The following is a 19,858-nucleotide window of genomic DNA, read 5'->3' as shown; positions in this document are numbered from 1 at the left end:
GCAATGACCCAACATTAGGAATGATGACCCCACCAAGGCGCCTTTTGTCCTGACTGCTTCTCTCTCTGCAGGCTGGCGTCGTACGTCGGCCTTCTGTTCGGCGCTGCAGTCATGTCGGTCATCGGCATCTGGGCCTGACCAGTGGTTTTTTGTCGACGAGCAAAAGAAATGGCCGAGAAATTGCTTGTCTGGTTCCTGTCCTGGACAGCCGTAGCAAACTGCCAACACCAACTGCAGCTCAGACCATACAGCTTTTGAATCTTATTGCAGACCGCAACGGAGGAGGGCGCAGAAGCTACAAACAACAAGAGAGTAGTTGAATCTTACCGCAACCATCGAGAATAGAGACCATGTCGCAGACCGCAAAACGAGGGGGCAGGGGCGCAGAAGCTGCTCGAGGCGGTGGAGCAGGAGCAGGACCAGGACCAGGCAGAAGTGGCGAAGGGGGAAGAGGCGAAGGGGGAGGCCGTGGTGCCGCAAGAGGAGGGAGAGGCGAGGCGAGAGGCGGAAGAGGAGCTCCGCGCGGCGGCAGCGAACGAAGAGGGGGCCGGGGTCCAGAATCTGCTAGAGGTGGTGGAGCAGGACCAAGCAGAGGCGGCAGTGGAAGAGGTGGCGCTGCACCCACACCAGGCGGAAGAGGTGCTCCTCCCACCCCCGCGGTGCAGGCACCAGCCCCTGCCGCCGGCAGAGGACAGCGTGGCAGAGGGCGCGGTGCCGCTACACCCGCCACACCTGCGCCGGTGCCGTGGGCAGGAGAAGCGCCGGCCACGCTGCGCGTGACCCCGGAGCAGGCCAAGGAGCAGGAGGTGCTGGCCGCCGCGGAAGCCGAGCGCGAGCAGGAGCAGGTCCAAGAGGAGCGCAGGGAAGCCGCCATCGTGGCCGCGCAGGATATCGCCCCGCGCCAGCGTACCGAGCGTATGTCTACACACATGACACACATGACACACCACACAAACGTTGACAGCTGCACACTGACTCGTGCCATTTGGGAGAACAGGCCGGACGCCGGACAGCGAAGTCAAGAACGTAGTCTCCAGGCCAGCCACCCCGGGGCGCAGGATCGGTCGCCCGATCACGGTCACGTGCAACCACTTCCCCTTCAACATACGCGCCACGCCCATCTTCCAGTACACAGTCGAGTTCAAGGTTCGCCTTTTCTTGATTCTTAGCACCTTCACTTAGCGTGGATGCTTGAGCTGAAGCGGCAGCTCATCGTGTGCTTTCCTTTTTCTTTGTCTTTTCCTTACTTTCTTAACCAACAGCCCGAGGTTGAGAGCAAGGGAGCTCGGTTCCGTTTGCTGGACCAGCTCAAGGACGAGCTCGGTGTCTCCTACATATTCGATGGTATGATGCTGTTCCTGACCAAGCACGTGGGCGACATCGAGCTGCAAGCCAAGGCCCGAGACGATTCAGTCGTCCGCGTCATCCTCAACCTCACCAAAAAGCTTGACCGCCCCACGCTTCAAGTGTGTGTCCAATCTCATGTTCATCAAGGCACGTGCACTTCCTCCACATTCTATGGCGCGATCTAAGATGGGTCTGATCACACACACACACACACACAACGCACTTGCACGCAGATTTTGCGCATGCTGAAGCTCAAGCCGATCGGCCGCCAGCACTTTGATCCCACGAGACCCATCGAGGTCCCACAGCACAAGGTCCAACTGTGGCCGGGGTACTTCACGTCGATCAGTCCCAACCAAAAGGGCATCGTGCTGATTGCCGACGTCGCGCACAAGGTCCTTCGTACAGGTGACCACTTCAATGTCACTCCACTTAACAATTGTTTTACCCGCATCAATCGTTACTTATACTTTTGTGAGTCCAGATACCGTGTTGGATTTCCTGATCGAGGCACAAGCCACCAAGAGACAGGCGTTCCGTTCGTACGTGGTGGAGCAGCTCGTGGGCACCATTGTCATCACCAGGTACAAGCATGAGGAATTGATCTATTTGTCCTTCTTCTTCTTCTTCTTCTTCTTCTTCGTCAGCACGGGTTCTCACACAAGTGCTGCGCAGGTACAACAATCGCACGTACCGCATCGACGACATAGATTGGCACAAGAGCCCACGCAGCAAGTTTACCAAGAAGACCGGTGAGCAGATCTCGTACATCGACTACTACAGAAACACGTACAGTCGCAACATGATCACTGAGCTGGAGCAGGTGACCGTCACGATCTCCTCCTCCTCCTTCCTTTTTTGTCATGCTCTAACTCAACTTGGCGGCGGTTTGCCCGTTGTGCACTGCAGCCGCTTCTGCTGCACCGCTATAGACGCCGCGGCGCGGAGGACGAGCTAATCTACCTGATCCCCGAGCTCTGCAGCATGACCGGCATGTACGTTTTTCGCCTCGAGAAGTCTCTCTAAGCGCAGTTGTGGCGAGTTTCAAGCGTCGGCTTCCGGCAGCACACTGACGCTTTGGTTGCATACCCACCACAGTACGGACGCCATGCGCCAGGACTTCACCGTCATGAAAGACCTGGGCGAACATACCCGCGTGGGGCCAGGCATCAGGAAGAGGGAGGTGGACGACTTTGTCCTGAGCGTCAACAAGAACCCCGAGGTGCAGCAGGTACACGTGCAACCCCTTCTACGGTTCTCTTCTTTAGCGGTTGAAGTTCTGACTATAGCGCCATACCACGTTCTCTCGCCACGCGCACAGAAACTGCTCAAGAGCGACTGGGGCCTGCAGGTGGACACTAGGACTCCGGCGGTCCCGGCCCGCATTCTTGATCCGGAACGACTATACTTCGGCGGCAATGCAGCGATCTCAGTCGACGCCAGAAGCGGTACGACGCTGTTGGTCAACCTTGTTGGAGGTCGTTTCTGATCGCATGGTGGCGCAGCTGAGTGGATGCATGCCACGTCGAAGTCGCGGGTGCTCGGTGCTGTCCCGCTGTCCAAGTGGCTCTTCATCTACACTTCGCGCTCGGGGCGTCAGGCCGAAGAGTTCATTCGGCAGATCTCGGCCGTACGTACTCGACCCTTACACGCGTTCGTTGGTGCTCATTAATTGGGCCTCTTCTGGGGGGGGGTAGCAGGTTGGTCGCGAGGTTGGACTCGCCGTGGCACCACCGGTAGACGTCCGCGTGGAGGACGATCGACCGACGACGTATCTCAATGCAGCCAGGCGGAACATCACCAACGACACGGAGGTGGTCTTGTTCCTGATGGCCAGCCCCAAGAAGGACCTCTACGATCAGATGAAGCAGCTCCTCTGTCTCGAGCTCCCCATTCCTTCGCAGGGCATGCTCCAAAGGTACGTCCGAATCTAGTACTGCGTGTCCATCATCCACAACACACAACACACGATCTTATATTTTATTTCTACACATTTGTAAAAACAACTGTAGGTCGCTTAACAACCCAAAGAGGATCTTGAGCGTGGTCAAGAACATCCTGCTTCAGATCAACTGCAAACAGGGCGGTGAGCTCTGGCGCCTCGATGTACGCTCCGCTGCCATACAAATAGAGCTCGCCACACGTCGCTTCGTATTTATTCTGATTCTTCCCCTCGCCTGCGACAGATTCCGATACCGAAGACGATGGTGGTGGGCATTGATGTGTATCACGACACGGCCCCTGGCGGGCGTCGTTCGGTGGCGGGTATCATCGCCTCCACGAATGCCAACTTCACCAAGTACTACTCGCGCGTCACCATTCAGAGCCAGGTACTGTTCCTTGTTCAAATGAGCCCATGAGGGCCTCGCACTCCTGCCTGACGCAAGACATGCTCGCGTGCATGGTGCGTGGGGTGACACAACGCAGCAAGGAAAGGAAATCATCGATGGGCTCGGGCGGTGCATGGAGGATGCCCTCAAGCACTACTTCAAAGTGAACAACTTCCTGCCCGATCGTGTCATCATCTATCGCGACGGCGTCGGTGATGGCATGCTCCAGCTTGTGGTACCCATTTCTCTCTGTTTCTAGCACACTACAGGCACTGTCTGCTCGACCGTAATCATGCTCGCTTTGGGGGACAGGCCGACCATGAGATCTCGCAGCTGCACGATGCCTTCGCCAAAATGGGACCCACCTACAAGCCGCGCCTGGCCGTTGTCGTTGTCAAGAAGCGCATCCACACTCGCATCTTCGCTCAGGGCACACACCACCCAACACCACAAGTTATGCTCAGCTGTCTCTCTGACGACTCTTTGCTTCTTGTCCTTCATCTTCTTCAGGCCAAGGCGGTACCTTGGCCAACCCACAGCCGGGAACGGTGGTGGACAGCGACATCGTACATCCAACCTGGTACGACTTCTTCCTGGTTTCCCAGTCGGTCAAGCAGGGCACCGTGACGCCCTCGCACTACCACGTCATCGCCGACAACACCGGCTTGACGCCCGACCAGATGCAAGTCCTCACCTACAAGCTCTGCCACCTCTACTTCAACTGTACGTTGGCAATCCACGCGATCGCACGACTCGTCTGACATTCGGCACCACATCCGCATCCGCACACGCATCACCGCACACGCACACGCAGGGCCGGGAACGATCCGCGTGCCAGCGCCTTGTCAGTACGCCCACAAGATCGCGTTCCTCGTGGGTCAGTCCCTCCACAAGAACCCGCACATCAACCTCGCCGACCGCCTCTACTTCTTGTGAGCCATTTTGTGGACCCAAAAGGAACGTGCAAATAAAACCGGTTTGGAATATTAGCAGCTAATCAGCTGATGCATGGGAGAGGCCACAGATGCAAGATCCACGCGGCACATCACGTGAAGATGAGGCGAAGAAGGGGCTGCAGAATCGAGTGGGCGAGCAGAACTGCTTCCTGAACGTGGTGATTCAGGGGTTGTGGCACCTTCGATCATTCAGGGACAAATTCCAGAGCAGCACGGCCGAACACAAGCACGCTGCACAAGGTTCATGCATCCACTGTGCTCTCAAGGTGCGTTGCCGCTTGTGTAGGTCCTTTCTTCGTTTAATCTGCCACTCATGATCCTCATCCTTTCCAATCTCGCAGGTGTTGTTAAGTAATTACGAATGGAGTGAAGAAGCTGTGCTGCCACCGAAAGTGCTTCGTGAGGCGCTCAGCAACCTCTTTGCCAAGGAAGGTCGGTTTCAAATCAATCAAATGGTACACCCGCTACTTGTACAACATCTTCTTCGACGTACTCTGCCTTTTGTCTTACCTACCCCCGTTCAAGGACGATGCCATGGAGGCTCTCGACTCTATTCTCTCCTGCTTGCACGATAGCTTGGCCAAGAAACGAGAAGATGGCAGCTCAGACTACTGCGAGCCGGCTTGTCTTGTTCATCAGGTCGCGCTCTATCCTGCAGCATGCTTCTCCTTTTCTCTTTCTCATGAGCTCCCACTCTTGCAGGTCTTCGGTATCAACGTGATGGAGCAAAGCGAGTGTTCCAAGTGTGGCTGCTCCTCGGAACCTGTGCTCTCGCAGGGGTGGATACACTACGGCTACACCAACGATTTGATGTATCCTTCCGCCTCACCTGGCTTATGGCGTATACCGTATGCTCATGTCCCTGTCTTTGCGCAGAAACGTCCACGTTGCTTACCCACAGCTAGGCTTCGGGAAGTTACTCCATCTAGCCGGCGACCAGGGTCTGCGCTCGTGTGTCAATGAGGTGAGTAGCAAATTTGCTACTATCGTCATAGCCATGATCACTTACGATACTCTGCTTGATGACAGGCATGCACGGTAAAGAGCCCAGCTGCTCGATTCCTATTCCCTTCCTACCCTGACATCTTCACTGTCGGTTTAGTGTGGTACGCCTCTTTCCCTCTTGCGCTGATCAAGTGCAGAATGCTCACCACATGACTCATGGCCCAGGGACTCGCCGCGGGTGTCCGCAGATATCATGTCTGAAGTGTTCAACCTGCTCGATGAGCAGCTTGACCTGCGACACAGCTTCCCCAACGTCGACGAAGAGTGTCAGTACCGTCTACGAGGCATGGTACCTCTTCGAAGCCCTTTTTGGTGCCTATCACACGCCATGTCTAGCCCGAGTGCTCACGCGTTTCCTATTTGCCAGATCTGCTTCTACGCCTGCCACTACATGGCCTTCTTCTTCAATCCGAAGAAGCGGGTGTGGATGACATTCGACGACGCATCTGTCACGGTACACTAATGCTCTTTCTGCTCTTTACGACACCAAGCCGCGTTGCTAATCGCATACCGTTGTTGAAAAACGAATGCGTATGAAGGAGGTGGGTCCGTACCTACAGCAGCACGTGAGAGAGAAATGCAGACTCGGCCGACTCCAACCGCTGATTCTCTTCTACGAGAGGGAGGGCACCGAGACAGCTGTGGACCGTCACAACGTCGAGCAACCCAACTCTTCCGCTGAACACGACTGGAGCGAGATCACAGGCGGCCAGGGATCCTGGCCCACCACGACAGCCGGCGACGACCGCCGTATATACGGCCACGACGCTGAGCCTGGCCGCAGAGATCTCGCCAGCCGAGAGAAGGGCCGGAAGAGACTCGCATCACCGACAGGCACGATACGGTCGACAGAATCGCCCACGAACGCACCAGGAGGAAGCCTGCGGTCTCACCCGTCACTGCGCAGCGGCTACGCACCAGCAGCACCGCCATCACAGCAGCCAGCTGCACGATCGTCTCGTCGAGCGCACCTTTTTGGACTCTATGAGGATAGACGGCTCGACGAGGGCGAAGACGAGGAAGACGACTGCGAAGGAATGGAGGAGTCCTCGCCAGCTTCTTCGCCGGCCCCACGTCGACCGCGCCAGCAATCACTTGACTCCTCCATCTCTTCGTCTTCTTCATCACCGCATTCCCCGATGGAGCAGTACGGCATGGGCTTGGGCGGCGGGGCGCTCAGCTACAAGCGGTTCGAGGTCGGCCCGGGCTTCCTGGCGAGACGCAAGAAGTACAAGACGACGGAGACGACGAAGCGGATGTCACGCGGCACTTGAACGCCCAACAGGAAGGAGCGTACAAGCTTCACCGAACCAATAAGAACACGAAAGCAACGACTTAGCGGCATAAACAAATCATGCACTGCTGCACGAATGGCAAGAGAAGTTGGAGGGTTCTTGGATTTGGACGCTAATCTGAAGGCGTGCGTGTTGCTGCACCTGACTCCTGCTGATCTTGCAAGCGTATCAACCCCCCCCCAAGTAGCGCTTTACATTTCATTCATTTAGGAGAGATTTGGGATTTTCTACAGGTGACGCAAACATGCAGCGATCTGCGGCATGAGACCGAAAGCGAGGTGGTGTGGTGCACGCTGTTCCTTCGCCGCTTTGGATCAGATTTCTGGGGCGAAGCCACGATCGGTCCACATCCATACACCGTACGCCTGTTGCCACACATCGATCAAAATCTCGTACATCGTCGGCTGACCTGTCATCGGGCGGGAGGGCAGTCCGTGCCAGAGCGGGCCAACGCATGGCTGGAGCATCCCATCAGCGACCTGTTCGCCCGCTTCTCGCTCCGTTCCGAACGCGAGAGCGAGGGCGAAAACGGCGAGAGCGATGACGAGGACGAGGACGGCATCGGCCACGCGGCGGCCTTGCGGGAGTTTGTCAGGTCGCATGCCACCCGCGACGGCTACGGTGGCTGGAAGCAGGCCTACCGCCGGTACGCGTGCGTATGTGTCGTGTGTGCGTGTGCGTGTTTGGTTGCTCGCTCGTCTCACTGTGTGCGATGGTTTATGTGCGGTGGTGCGTGTGCGGTGTTGTGTTGTGGCTCTCAGCATGCACGAAATGGTGACCGAATGGCGCAAGCCCGTAGACTCAGCATTCATCCTGGCAGGCCTTCCCTCATTCTCCACTCTCTCCGCCATCGCCAATATCATCAAGGAAGAGGCGCTTAAGAGTTTCTCCTCGTTTGCCTCGTCATACGCACCGGTACCGTCCGACGCCGACATTCACCTTGAAGCCGATATCGTCAGCCCCGGGGGTACCTTGCCACCCAAATGCATTAGGCCTAACCAACAGCAAACGCCCAGCAGATCCCGCGATCTGTGCGCGGAGTAGAACCTCACTTGAATTTGCTGTCGTGTGTCGTGTGTCGTGTATGTCGTGTGTGGTGCGTGCGTGCGGTGGCAGGCAAGTGTAGGGTGATCCGTGTGGCCTTTTGTAGCGCCAACGAGTGGGGCTCGCCCGTGCAGCGCCTTGCCAACATCTGCGTCATTCGCAGGCCCAGGTTCGCACCGCCACGCTTAGATCCAATCGTGGTCCGTGGGGCGGACGCTCAAACTTTTGGGGTAACTCCAGGAACTGGTACCGGGCCAAGGGCAAGGCCATGTTCTGCGGCCTGACGATCGAGGAAGGTTGGGGGCACACTCTCAAGCTCATCTACGTGGTGAACGGCCAGCAAATGGAGCGCAGCGATACCTACCAGGAACGGGTACGGATGTGTGGTGTTGTGTTCTCGTGTGTGTGTCTGGAACGTGGCTGTGTTCTCACCACCCAACGACAAATGTACGGTGATGAACCGCACGCAGGTGTACAGAGAGCTGCACGGGGTGCTGGGTGAAGGCAAGGGGCAGTTTGAGAAAGGTCTGGCGGTGGCTCTCTTCCTGGTCAACGCCTCGAGCACCGAAACCGCCATCCAACGCCTCAAGGTACCCCGTTGCTGTCACCACCCATCCACCACCTTTGCGCCGTGGCTCGTTTCGTCTGACGAAGCATGCCTGCCAGCTGCCCCGGTTTGTCGCACCTGTCCACATGTGTCCGTACTACGCTGGACCGGTCTACTTCGTGGTGACCCGATTCAACCTGCTGGGCAGCGAGACCGCAGGTAACGCAACTCCTCCTTTTGGTGATGATGACGACGACGACGACGTTGGTGGTGATGATGACGAAGATGGTGAAGGCGGTGGTGGTGAGATGCGCTGGTATGTGGGCCGTGCGTGTCGTGCCACGTGGTATTGACCCTTCTCGTGCTTCGCTGGCGCGTTCCAGAGTACACACTGTGGAGGCAGGAGAAGGTGGCCCGTGCCTTCGTGTGGCTCGCCAAGCAGCCAAGTTCGCGCCCGCACTGGGACGCCGAACAGCTCGTCCTCTGCGCCCTCTCCGCCGATCCCTGACACATCGTCGCCGCCATCATCATCGTCGCCTCCGACCACTGGTGTGAGCTCCTTCTTCTTCTTCTTCAGCGAACAGCGTGTCTGGCTGCCACGTCTGCACCTTTGCTTGCGGTGAGTGTGCCAAAGTACAAGAAGTAGCGAATGAATGGATGAGATCGATTGGTTTGAGGTGCTGCGCGAGAATGAGCGACTGAGTGAGCGGGTGATCAAGCTCGAGGACGAGCTTGCGCACAAGCAGAGGACGCTCGACAAGCTGGCGCAAGACAACGAGCAGCTTCGGCGTGTCTACGAATCGAGATTACGCAAAATGAAGCGAAAATTGAAGATTTTGGAGGGTTCCCGATCACCACAGCACCGTGGAGAGAGGGTTCATGCAGCAGATCGGGATTCGATCGAGGAAACGTCTCAATCTTGTCAAATTCAGGGCCAGGGAGATGAGGAGCAGAGTTTAGCGAACGTTGAGATGGGAAACGACTTAATGGGCGACTTTGCGTCTTCTGGCTGGACACCTGATGACTTCTAAAACACCAAACTGCGGCTCGGACCAACAAACAACTCTCGGCGCAGCCGCCGACCCTGAGGAAGACGATGCCCACGCGGCACCCAACACGACGATGATGGGCGAAGGTGATGGGCGCACGCCGATCGAGGCGTGGCTCGAGTCGCACTTCACCGCGGCCCAGCGGCAGCTGCCCCTCCTCGGGCCGGAGCTCGAGCGCCGTCGCCTGGCTGGCCTGCAGCCACCACAACCACCAGCAGCAGGCACAAGCGAACAACAAGAAGACGACGTCGACGACGGCGGTGGTGATGGAGACGACGGTGATGGTGGAGTTGATGAAGATGGCGAGCTGCAGCAGCGACAGCGGACGACGATCGAGGATCTGCCGGTCGAGGTGCTCTGCGCGGTGTTTGCTGCGGTGGAGGCGCCCAGGGACGTCCTCGCCTGTTCCGCCACCTGCCGGGCCTGGGCCACCATCCTCGGCGCGCTCCGATCGCCCACCACCTCCCCCGACGGCACCGACCAGGTACCTCTGAGCCAGGCCGCCCACGGGCTACTCAGCAGACTGACGCACGACACGCACCACACGCACGACACGCACCACACACACGCAGGAGTCTGACGCGCTGTGGAAGATGCTGGTGCTGACTAGTAGGCGGTGGCTGCGGCATGGCCGAGCGTCGGCATTGGTGCCGCCGCCCCGCACCTCTTGGAAGCAGTACTACCGCATGCGCTGCCATTTGGGTGCGTGCATGCCCTGCATTCTTCTTCAGGTCTAATGAGCGTGAGAACTAAGACGACACACAAAACACGCACGACACTCACGACACGCACGACACGCACCCAGAACGCAACTGGAGGGTCGGCACGATGCTGGTGAAGACCATCCCGCTCAGCTCGACGGTCAGAAGCTTCGATTACCGGCCAGGCGGCACCCTCACCTCACTCAGCCACGTGCGTAACACCACTATTCACTGTTTCTTGCGCCGTGTGTGGTGCGCTGCGTGCGGCGTGCGGCGTGTGGCGTGCGTGGTGTCTTGTGTTCACATGCGTCAATGTTGTTGTATGCAGGCGGGCATTCACTTTTACGATGTGGTCTCGGGTGCCAGCCAGGGCAAGATCAGCGTGCCCTTCAGCCCCATGTGCCACCAGCAGTTCGACCCGTTCCTCCTCGTGGGCGGCACCGGGAGCAAGCTGCACCTGTACCACGGTACCTTTGACTTATGTGTTTTTTTAGCTCCGATTGCACGCGAAGAGGCGCGAAACTAACTCGGGTGTGGTGGTCACTGGGCACAGACGACGGTCGGTTGTTGGCGGTCTACCCGCACCCGGGACGCATCGAGGCAGAAGAACCCGAGACCGTCTCCAGTGTGGCCTGTAACGTAGCCCTGGGCAAGTTTGTCTCTGCCACCCTCTCCACCGCGGTTCGCTCCCCCCCATCAAAACAGCGCCATGCCTCACGGTTCGTTTTGGCTAAGATGCAACTGCGGGTGGAAACAGCAATTGTGGGATTTGACGAGCACACAACCGCTGTGGACACTGCCCGAGGCGACCAAAACTACAGTGCTGCACGTACGAGCGACCTCTCTTCTTCTTCTTCTTCTTCTTCTTCTTCTTCTTCTTCTTCTTCTTCTTCTTCTTCTTCTTCTTCTTCTTCCGTTTGTTAGTGGTGCTCACGCCGCCACGTCCTGCCAGTACGACGATCAGAAGATTCTCACCGGCTCTCAGGACGTAACCGTCTACGACGCCAAGAGCGGTAAGACCTTCTACACTCAATCTGCTCACCCGCACGTTGATCATCATCACCCTCATCATCCATCATCCATCACCCTCCACCCATCATCAGGAGTCAAAGTGTGCGCTCTTCCTCTGGCCGAGCCTACAATCTCCCTGGCGTGCCTGAACAGCTTCTACACACTCGTCTCCACCGCACACGGATCGCTCTTGTGGGACCTGCGCATGCCACAGTCCTATGTATGCACGCCTCCACACACTCTCGATCTCTTTTGTTCTGCTCCCGGTGTGCGCTGACGCCCAGCGCATGTGGCGCATTTGTCGTTCAGCTGCCACGCTACTTGTATGGGCATTGCTGCGCACAGCCCGAGCTGGAGCGAGTCGTCTACGCCAGCGATGACTGGCTCTGTCTAAGCTCCTACGACACCCTACTCTCCACCGGTACGCATGCTGTGTGACGAGTGCCACGTCGTGTGCGTTTTGCTGCCTCCTCTCACCAAGTTGCTACCGCGGCGCAGGTGTGTCGGCCCAAGAGCGCTTGACGTTGTGGCAAGTGCACGTACCGGGCGTAGGGGGGCTGGGCACCAAGCAAGTGCGGATGGACCAGGACCGCATCGTCGTGGGTCGTGGCCAGGCCATCCACATCAGCTCCTTCGTTCACGATCTTTCAACCAAACAGCTCTCCTGAAGAAGTCAATAGTTGTTGTTTAGTTTTGTTGTTCACTAGCCTTTGAGGTTGAACCTGGTGGCGGCCTTCTTCCTCCTCTTCTTCTCCTTGTAGGCCTTCCAAAACTCGGGCGTGGGCTTCTTGCCGCCCTTCTTCTTGCCGCCCTCCTCGCCAAGGTCATCGCCCCCTTCTTCCATCATGGTCATTGGCGTCGTCATCACCGCGCCCATGCTCGTGTAGTAGGCCGTCCACTACATCAACCCATGAAGTGAGCGTTAGCGCTAAAGTAACTGATGAGCATATGTGGTGCGTACCTGGGCGTACTGCGCCTGGTACTGCTCCCAGGCGGCTGGATCGGTTGTGTAGCCGCTGTAGCCGCTGTAGTACCCGTACGTACTCGAGTAGTCGTAGCTGTTGGCCTCATGCGCCATCACTGGTTGGGTACCGTACTCCCTGTCAGGGATAGCCACTCAGTAATTTGCACAACACACGCAGATCGGTCGGAGGTAGATACCCAGTTAGCTCCTCGTGGTGGCCTGGTTGTTTACTCTGTTTGTCCTGTTGGTGTTGCTTGAGGTAGAGTTCCAGGATCTCCTCCTCCTTGGACTTAATCACCGCTTCTCCTTCCTCTTCCACCTTTTCGCTGGTACTGGTAGGCTCGGTCTTGTGTTCTTCGTTCCCTTCCGTCTTACCGATTCCGCCCGCCGAGATGTCGATCGGCCCAAGGGGCTCTCCTCGGCCCTGGACAGCAGACGCCATGTCCTGCTGGGCCTGCGCTTCTAGCTTGGCCTGGGCACGTTGGCCGAGCGCAGATCAAAATAAGTTCATCGAACATGACGAGGGAGGAGAAGAAGAAGGGTACCCGCAGAGCGGCCTGGAAGTCCTCAAAGGGTTCGATCTCACCAGCACCTTTGGTTGTCGGCTTCGTTCTGTCCTTCAAAGTGCTGTGGCCGTCTTCAGACTTGCGCCTCTTCACCCGCTTCTCCTCTTCGGCATTCCTCCTCGAGCTTTTGTGTCGTCTCTCCGATCTTTTCCTCTCTCGGTCCCTGCTACGACTGCGGCTGCGACGACTGCGGCGGCTGCTTCGGCTTCTGCTTCGACTTTTGCTTCGCTTGCGCGGACTGTGGCTGCGCCGCTTCCTCGTGCTCTTGCGCGAGTCAAGCTTGAGCTTCTCCTCGTCCAGCTTTTCCTTCTTCGTCTTGGCTTCTTCCTCAATGATCCTGATGAAGAGACACGGGCGGGTAAGTACTAATTCCAGGCCCTCGCTTCGTAGCCCACATACCAACCCAGGCCTTTACGGTGAAGACGAAGACAATACTACTGGAGAGACCTGTGCGATGAAGTGAACGAGACAGTACCTCTTGAGCTCCAGGTTGTTCAGTTCCCACGGCGGTACCTCCTCGGTGGGCTGGCACATCTGCCAGACGCCACCGCACTCGCTGCCGACCTTCTTGAACTGATCGCCACTGTGTGCATGTGGGAGTTGATGCTGTCAGCAACTGTGTAGTGTGGTCCTATGCGTGTGTAGTGAGGGCGAGGAGGATGACCGACTTACCCTTGCAGAGTGAAGCTGATGGTGCGCTTCCAGTCATAGCCGACGGCGGCGACATCGGTAAAGCGGAGTTCGATGAAGTGTAGGATGGCCTTGAGGCTGGCCTGACCACCCGAGTTCACGATCGCGGCCTCGATCCGCTCTGCCCAGGAGACGCCCGTGCTCTTCTTCTTCTTCGTCTCCTTCGTGTGGCCAGCTGCCGACCCCGCTCCTTCAAACAAGCGCGGCGTACCCATCACGGGCTTGAACCCGTCATGAACCTGGCCCGCAGCCACGGCACGACTCGCCTCTGCCAGAGACAGTTGAAGTAGTTGATGTAGTGCAAAAGACGCAAATTTCTACAAAAGGAGACGAAGAGACGAGAAATGGGGAGAGAACAGGAGGTACCTGAAGGGGCAAACGACAACGCGGCTTGGTTCTCAAGAAAGCTGAACAGCGACTCAACCCCAGCTCCTGTCTGCGCGGGGTCCATCTGCTGCCACGCCTATCGCAGCAGTTACTTGCGCCTTCGTAAAGCTGCTAAGCAGCAGCCGTAATACTTGAACCACAACTCGCCGACTCCTGCCCCTCTACTCCTTCTGCTCTTGCTACACTTTTTCTCCTTCTACTTGCTGGCCGGCCTCGCTTTCCTTGTTGGGCCTGTGCTGACGTCAGCCCTCCACAATTCGTGCAGCATTGACTGGAACGAGTAGAATTCCATCAAAACGCGAATCTGGTGGAGATCGACACCTGATTTTGACGGAGAGGAGGCGAGGCGAGGCCCAACTGGCGAATCAAGGCCAGCTCGTGCATCCGATGAAGGGAAATCGCGCGACGTACAGCCTGGAAGACTTCGAGGCGGACGGGGGTCCGATTTCGTCAGATGAAGATGAGAGAGGAACTGAGGGTGGTGCCGTGGTCCAGGCGGGGCGTACCTCATGCTGCGGTCTGACGGCTTACCAAGGCTTCGTCCTCTTCGCTTCCTGGCTTGGTACGCGTACCTCCACCAGATCAGTTCATTCTTCATTTCCAATGTTGACTACATCCTGCCACTCTACTCTTCTTCTCATGTGCAGGATGGGGTTTCGATGTATTCGATGGTACGCTCCTCCTCTTCGTCTTTCTCGATTTCTCAGATTCTTTAAATCTAATGCTTCTTATTTACTTATTTATTTATTTATCTTAACTCAGGTCTGTTGTTCAATTTCGCTGCACCTGTTTGCATCCCCTATCTGCTGGGCGTTGATCCCAATGCCGAGGTACTCGCCGAGCCCGCACACAGCGATCATGCCGCCACCCTTAACTGACTGCTCGTGGGCGACCCCTATCTGTGCACGCAGTTGGATCAGAGCACGCGAGAGGCCATCACATTTTGGACGGCGTCCCTCACCTCCTTGCTGCTCGTGGGTTGGGCGATCGGGGGCATTCTCTTCGGCAAACTCACAGACACGTACGTGCGACCACCTGGCCGTAACCTCATTGCGCTCAAAGGCCCAGTCGCCTTCCACCTCCGCTCTGACTCGCGTGTTTTGTCCCCTTGCGAATCGCATGCAGATTCGGCCGAAGTCGAATCATGCTCATCACCATGGCGACATACGCGCTCAGCACGGGGTACTCCATTGCTAAAGGCCGGACTGCTCTCAGTCTCTGCTCCCCTCGCTCCACTCAACCAATTATGTCGGCATTGCCTCCTCCCACAGGGCGAGCGCGTTGTCCCCCAACATCTGGGTTCTGGGCCTCTGCCGTTTCTGCGCTTCACTCGGCATCGGCGGTGAGTGGGCTGCCGGCGCTGCACTTGTGGTTAGACCCCCTCCCCCAACATATAGTATTTTCTTTTTCATCAAAATGTAGTTCATATGCTGACAATTTATGTCTTCTCTCTACCCGTGCTGGCGATCATCAGGCAGAAACGATGCCACCACATAGGCGGCTCTGGGGAGGAGCCATCCTCTACACGTCCGCCCCCGTCGGTTCGCTCGCATTTCCACGCCCCTTCGTATGAGTTTAATGCAACTCACCCATGTGGGTTGTACCGACTCGCTGTGTTTGTTGGGATGGAAACGCAGGACTGTTTCTGGCGTCGTTCGTGAGCAGCCTGTTTCTCAACGAGGTGTCGTTCATCGCCGACGACCCTTCACTCTCCTGGCGTGTCGTCTTCCTCACCGGTCTCATCCCGGTCGTGTTCGCCATCATCATCCGAATCGTACGAACACCCGCCGTTGAACGCAAGGCATGCATCGCAATGCCTCATGTTTTGTTTCTTCTTCTTCTTCTTCTTCTTCAGTGGCTCAAGGAGCCAGATACGTGGAAGACCACTCGAGAGAACAAAGCCATGTCCTACGTACGCCATCACCACTGCATTTAATATTGAATTATTGAATTATTGTTATTTTTCATTTTAATTTATTCAACTCTATTAGGGAGTGGTGGAGAGGGACTACGACGAGCAACCACCTCCGGAGAAGCTGGGTCGGTGCGCCCGGCTGGGCTACATGATCAAGGACGAGCTAGGCGAGATCCCCGAGCTCTTTGGGAGCAGGTATCGACGACGAACCCTCGGCGGTCTGTTCGTCGTGATCATCGCCCTCTTGACCTGGTGGACCATCACCAGGTACGCGCCGACCTTCTTTTTTGCGTGTCACTGTTCGCCTCGCGTTCCTCCCTGTGTCCAGTTCTGATTGTGTGTGTGTGTGTGTGTGTGTGTGTGCAAATACAGTTTCATTCCTCTGATTGCCAACTTCCTGGCCGAAGATGTGGGCAAGGCGAGCGGACTTTCGCGAGTCGAAATACAGGGGCTGAAGGTGTCTATAGATGAGTCACGCTACTCCTCGTGCCGCACGCCCACACTCACGTTTACCCTGTGTCTGTGTCTTCGCGCTGGTCGCCACAACAGAGCGAGTACACCTTCATCGGCAGCAACTCCTTCAACGCCGGCGGCCTCGTAGGCACCCTCACCACCGTCCCTCTTGCCCAGTACCTGGTACCAACCAACCCACCTCCTCTCGTCGGGGCGCTACTGACGTGTGACCGTTCTTTGATTATCGCAGGGCCGCCGCCCCATGTTCGCGATCTATTTCGCCTGGAGCGCGGTGGCCATTCCCTGCGTGCTCTACCTCGCGATGAGCGCGCTGCTGCGGCTCTCGCTCCTCTTCATCGTGGGCTTCTCCGTCTTTGGCGTCTTCGCCTCCTTCACCTTCTATCTCCCCGAGCTCTTCCCCACGCGCCTGGTACGCACACACCTCACCTTACCGCGCAACGCAGCGCACAGCGCACAGCGCAACTCATCGTCTGCGCGTTCACTAGCGAGCGCTGGGTTCGGGATTTTGCTACAACTCGGGGCGAGTGGTCACGGCTGTGGGGCCATTTTTGGTGGGCATTGTGGGCCGCGACGGCTATGACCCGTTGTACATAATCACATGGGTCGCTGTGCTGCCTGCCATCGGTACGTCCGGCTCTTGGTGATGTACACGATGTCACAGTCCACTGAATGATGTGCGCGTGTGCGGTCGCGTGCGCGCGCGCGTGTTGCGTGCAGGGTTTGTGGGCACGCTGCTGCGCCTGCCGCTGGAGACGAAGGGCACGGTGCTGATCGAGGAGGAGGTCGAACGCGTGGACGAGAACCTCTACCTGCTACACAAGGAAGCCGCCTCCTACTCCACCGCCACCTCCCCTTCCGCCAGCCGATACCACAACGCCCACGACGAGGGGATGGACATCTTTCTCAAGTGACAACCCAGCTATGTCGACAATAACGACAACTAAAAAGGCGTAGAGCAATGGAAGAAGAGGAGGAAGCCACGCTGGACATGCTGCTTCAACAGCAGATAGTGGAGGCACTGGCCCGACGCACCTCGAGGTTTGCTGTGTGCGTCCCCTCCTGTATGTGCCTGTATTATTTATTAATAATAATTTTAATTGAATTTATTATACCTTTCAAAAAAGTGGCGACGAGGGGGAGAGGAAGACGCCACCCCGGCCCACCCCGACAACGCCCAGGCCGGCCATGCAGCCTGGGCCGTGGTGCCGTGTGTCGCCCTGGCAATTCTACATCCACCGGCGCGGCCCAGCCGACGACGCAGGAGAGGAACAGCTGCCGGGGACTACAAGCACGCCGAGCGTGAGCACGAGCACGAACGCCACTCCAGCGCCACAAACCACCCCCCGGCGGCCACCATCGACCACGACGCCACCAGCATCCACCTCTGCAGCGACCAAGCGTAAGAGGCTGGACCTCGAGAACGAAAACGAAAACAAAAACGAAGAAAACGAGAAGCGCGCCAAGGCTGTGGTCATCGAGAGCGGTGTCGATGATCAACCGGTCGAGCGCGAGCAGGTACCTTCAAATGATGTCGGGAGAAGCACCAACGCGGCACGCGAGCACCGCCAGGGCCACGTCTACTTCATCGCGGCTTCACCCTACCGGGACGAGTGCAAGATCGGACATTCGGCCAACATTATCAAGCGGCGCCAGCAGCTCCAGACGGGCAACGCGGCGCGACTGGAGGTGCTCTACACGATTGCGCAGCCGTCGGCCGGCGAGGCGCGCATGCTGGAGCAGGCCCTGCACGCCTACCTGGCCCACAGGCAGCTGCAGGGCGAGTGGTTCCGGCTGTCGCGCGATGAGGTCCGCGCAGCCCACGCGCTCGCGTCGCACCTGAGCAGCGAGGTCATCCACACCTTGGCCAAGCTCTCCACCACCATCACCCACACACCAACCTCCACAGCTACAGAATTGTGAATATTATTATTATTATTTCAATAATATGTGAGAGGTTCTAAACATCAAAAAAGCTGGTGACAGCGTCATGGGTAAGGGAGGATTGGAAACAATTATCGAAGTAACCCAAAGACTGGGAGCACCAAGCTCGAACAATGTGGCAATGGCTCAGCCTCTTTTCCAGCTGGCCCTCCCATTTCCACCCAACTTATGGGTCTGGCCAGGAAATTGGTGAGAAACAAACTCCAGCGCGTTGGCCGTTCCTCCCCGTTCTGTTTTTCATCTTTGTTTCTTCTTCGGGCGGCTGTCGGGCGCTGTGGCTGTCGGGCTGATCGGCCGGTACAAGGCGAGCTGCGCCACAACCTCAAACGCCGTCGCCTAGCGCACATCATTTTTCCGATGGCATCACCATTCCCTCATCCTGATTACACCCTGTGCTGGTACTGTGGGCAAAACGGCCACCGCGAGGATGTGTGCCCAGTGGGTGTCAACCCACACCTCGCTCTACAGCAGCCTCCCCTCCCTCCCCCACAGGATCACCCACCTGCCAATCCCAGGGTCAGGCAGCACCATCAAGGACCCAATAGCGATAACGTTCCACGTCAGCGTCTTCGCCGCTCCCGCTCCAGGTCTCGTTCACCCCAAAGAGAGAAATAAAGCAATGGTCCATCTTCATGACAGCTCAGGTTATCGTCAGCGTTGTTCACTCGACCACGAATCGGCCGACGCTACGGTTCCAAGAGAGGTTGATCTTGGTGGTGCCGGGGTCGAACCGAACCAGGGTGAGGGCCGAGCGGGCCACGCGCCTCAGGTCGCGGGTCATGGTGCCCGGCGCCGTCGTGCGCCCGCCGAGGAAGATGTAGAAGCTGGAGCTGGGGGTGAACACCTCGTACTCCATGCCCATCATCTCGCACGAGTAGAGCGGCGGCATGGCGATCTCCTCTGAGTTGACGTTGATGTCCTGAGCCAGGCCGAAGTAGTACACATCGGTCTCAAGGTTGTTGATGGCCAGCTGGTCCTCGTCGAGCCAGTCCTGGTACACCTGGCGCCTGAACGCGCCGTCCTTGAAGTCGTAGCCGTGCTGCGGCTGGACGTAGCGCTGGAAGGCCCCGATGTGAATCGGGTGGCCCTCGCCGAAGGCGGAGGTGCTGGCATAGACCGAGGTGCCGGTCTCGTTCCACACGAGGTAGTTGTGGGAGAAGGGCTGGGCGAAGGAGCCCCACACCGAGCTCCAGCAGCCCGGCGGGGCCTGCTGGGCTATCAAGACTGTCTGTTGCGTGTCGTGCCTGCCAGTGATCAAAGTTGATGGTCAACATGGAGTCGAGCATGGAGGTGTCGTTGAAGATAAAAAGTTGACCGTACAACTCCTGCAGGGTGGTGGGGTCGAGATTGACTTGCACCAGGTAGACCGACGGTGTTGCGGAGGTGGCCAGGGCCAGCGCGGCGACGAAAAGGACGAGGAGAGCGAGTGTCTTGCTCATGATGGTGGACAGTGAAGAAGAGAGACACGGTCAAGCTCAGGCAACCAAGCCACGGACTCCGCATATCGGGAGTCCTTCAATCCGCCTGTTGGACAAAAGTGCCCACTCCAACCCCGATACAGTCCGGGGAACCAATGGCTGTAGCGCACTTTCGCTGCACGTGCATAGGGGAAATGCTGATATATCAATATTTCCAA

At 57.5% G+C, this 19,858-nt stretch overlaps 7 protein-coding genes and 1 pseudogene across 7 annotated transcripts; 6 read left to right on the top strand and 2 right to left on the bottom strand.

Moving 5' to 3' along the window:
- Nucleotides 1–168: 168 nt before the first annotated feature.
- On the top strand, nt 169–4,613 carry ACA1_069530 (annotated as a pseudogene).
- An 88-nt stretch (nt 4,614–4,701) lies between these two features.
- On the top strand, nt 4,702–6,101 carry ACA1_069520 (ubiquitin specific protease 54 family protein; the record flags this gene model as incomplete). Its single annotated transcript, XM_004352844.1, has 5 exons — nt 4,702–4,899; nt 4,975–5,088; nt 5,159–5,263; nt 5,336–5,445; nt 5,804–6,101. The coding sequence occupies 5 exons, from the start codon at nt 4,702–4,704 to the stop codon at nt 6,099–6,101; spliced, it is 825 nt and encodes a 274-aa protein (XP_004352896.1).
- A 574-nt stretch (nt 6,102–6,675) lies between these two features.
- Nucleotides 6,676–9,032, top strand: ACA1_069510 (uncharacterized protein; the record flags this gene model as incomplete). The annotated part of the gene is made up of 9 exons (XM_004352843.1): nt 6,676–6,896; nt 7,184–7,292; nt 7,365–7,579; nt 7,695–7,900; nt 8,050–8,146; nt 8,218–8,350; nt 8,448–8,574; nt 8,744–8,851; nt 8,908–9,032. 9 exons carry the CDS (start codon nt 6,676–6,678, stop codon nt 9,030–9,032), a joined length of 1,341 nt encoding a protein of 446 aa, XP_004352895.1.
- A 614-nt stretch (nt 9,033–9,646) lies between these two features.
- Nucleotides 9,647–11,953, top strand: ACA1_069500 (uncharacterized protein; the record flags this gene model as incomplete). The annotated part of the gene is made up of 10 exons (XM_004352842.1): nt 9,647–10,057; nt 10,146–10,275; nt 10,379–10,485; nt 10,603–10,741; nt 10,828–10,955; nt 11,032–11,103; nt 11,227–11,287; nt 11,378–11,505; nt 11,631–11,706; nt 11,784–11,953. The coding sequence occupies 10 exons, from the start codon at nt 9,647–9,649 to the stop codon at nt 11,951–11,953; spliced, it is 1,422 nt and encodes a 473-aa protein (XP_004352894.1).
- A 35-nt stretch (nt 11,954–11,988) lies between these two features.
- On the bottom strand, nt 11,989–13,956 carry ACA1_069490 (uncharacterized protein; the record flags this gene model as incomplete). Its single annotated transcript, XM_004352841.1, has 8 exons — nt 11,989–12,183; nt 12,247–12,365; nt 12,481–12,721; nt 12,795–13,152; nt 13,291–13,398; nt 13,488–13,695; nt 13,717–13,773; nt 13,872–13,956. 8 exons carry the CDS (start codon nt 13,954–13,956, stop codon nt 11,989–11,991), a joined length of 1,371 nt encoding a protein of 456 aa, XP_004352893.1.
- A 323-nt stretch (nt 13,957–14,279) lies between these two features.
- Nucleotides 14,280–17,192, top strand: ACA1_069480 (transporter, major facilitator subfamily protein; the record flags this gene model as incomplete). The annotated part of the gene is made up of 16 exons (XM_004352840.1): nt 14,280–14,394; nt 14,540–14,563; nt 14,655–14,722; nt 14,804–14,913; nt 15,018–15,074; nt 15,164–15,263; nt 15,367–15,433; nt 15,530–15,666; nt 15,748–15,804; nt 15,884–15,936; nt 16,003–16,074; nt 16,180–16,264; nt 16,357–16,443; nt 16,511–16,690; nt 16,767–16,905; nt 16,999–17,192. 16 exons carry the CDS (start codon nt 14,280–14,282, stop codon nt 17,190–17,192), a joined length of 1,545 nt encoding a protein of 514 aa, XP_004352892.1.
- A 47-nt stretch (nt 17,193–17,239) lies between these two features.
- ACA1_069470 (uncharacterized protein) lies at nt 17,240–18,201 on the top strand (the record flags this gene model as incomplete). The annotated part of the gene is given in 3 exon segments (XM_004352839.1): nt 17,240–17,319; nt 17,406–17,781; nt 17,797–18,201. 3 exon segments carry the CDS (start codon nt 17,240–17,242, stop codon nt 18,199–18,201), a joined length of 861 nt encoding a protein of 286 aa, XP_004352891.1.
- Nucleotides 18,202–18,883: 682 nt separating this feature from the next.
- ACA1_069460 (uncharacterized protein) lies at nt 18,884–19,661 on the bottom strand (the record flags this gene model as incomplete). The annotated part of the gene is made up of 2 exons (XM_004352838.1): nt 18,884–19,466; nt 19,543–19,661. The coding sequence occupies 2 exons, from the start codon at nt 19,659–19,661 to the stop codon at nt 18,884–18,886; spliced, it is 702 nt and encodes a 233-aa protein (XP_004352890.1).
- Between the last annotated feature and the right edge of the window lie 197 nt (nt 19,662–19,858).

The sequence above is a fragment of the Acanthamoeba castellanii genome (genome assembly GCF_000313135.1).
Source record: "Acanthamoeba castellanii str. Neff unplaced genomic scaffold scf7180000084603, whole genome shotgun sequence".
Taxonomy (NCBI): Eukaryota; Discosea; order Longamoebia; family Acanthamoebidae; genus Acanthamoeba; species Acanthamoeba castellanii.
Note: the sequence above shows the minus strand (reverse complement) of the source record. Positions and strands in the feature narration are given on the sequence as shown.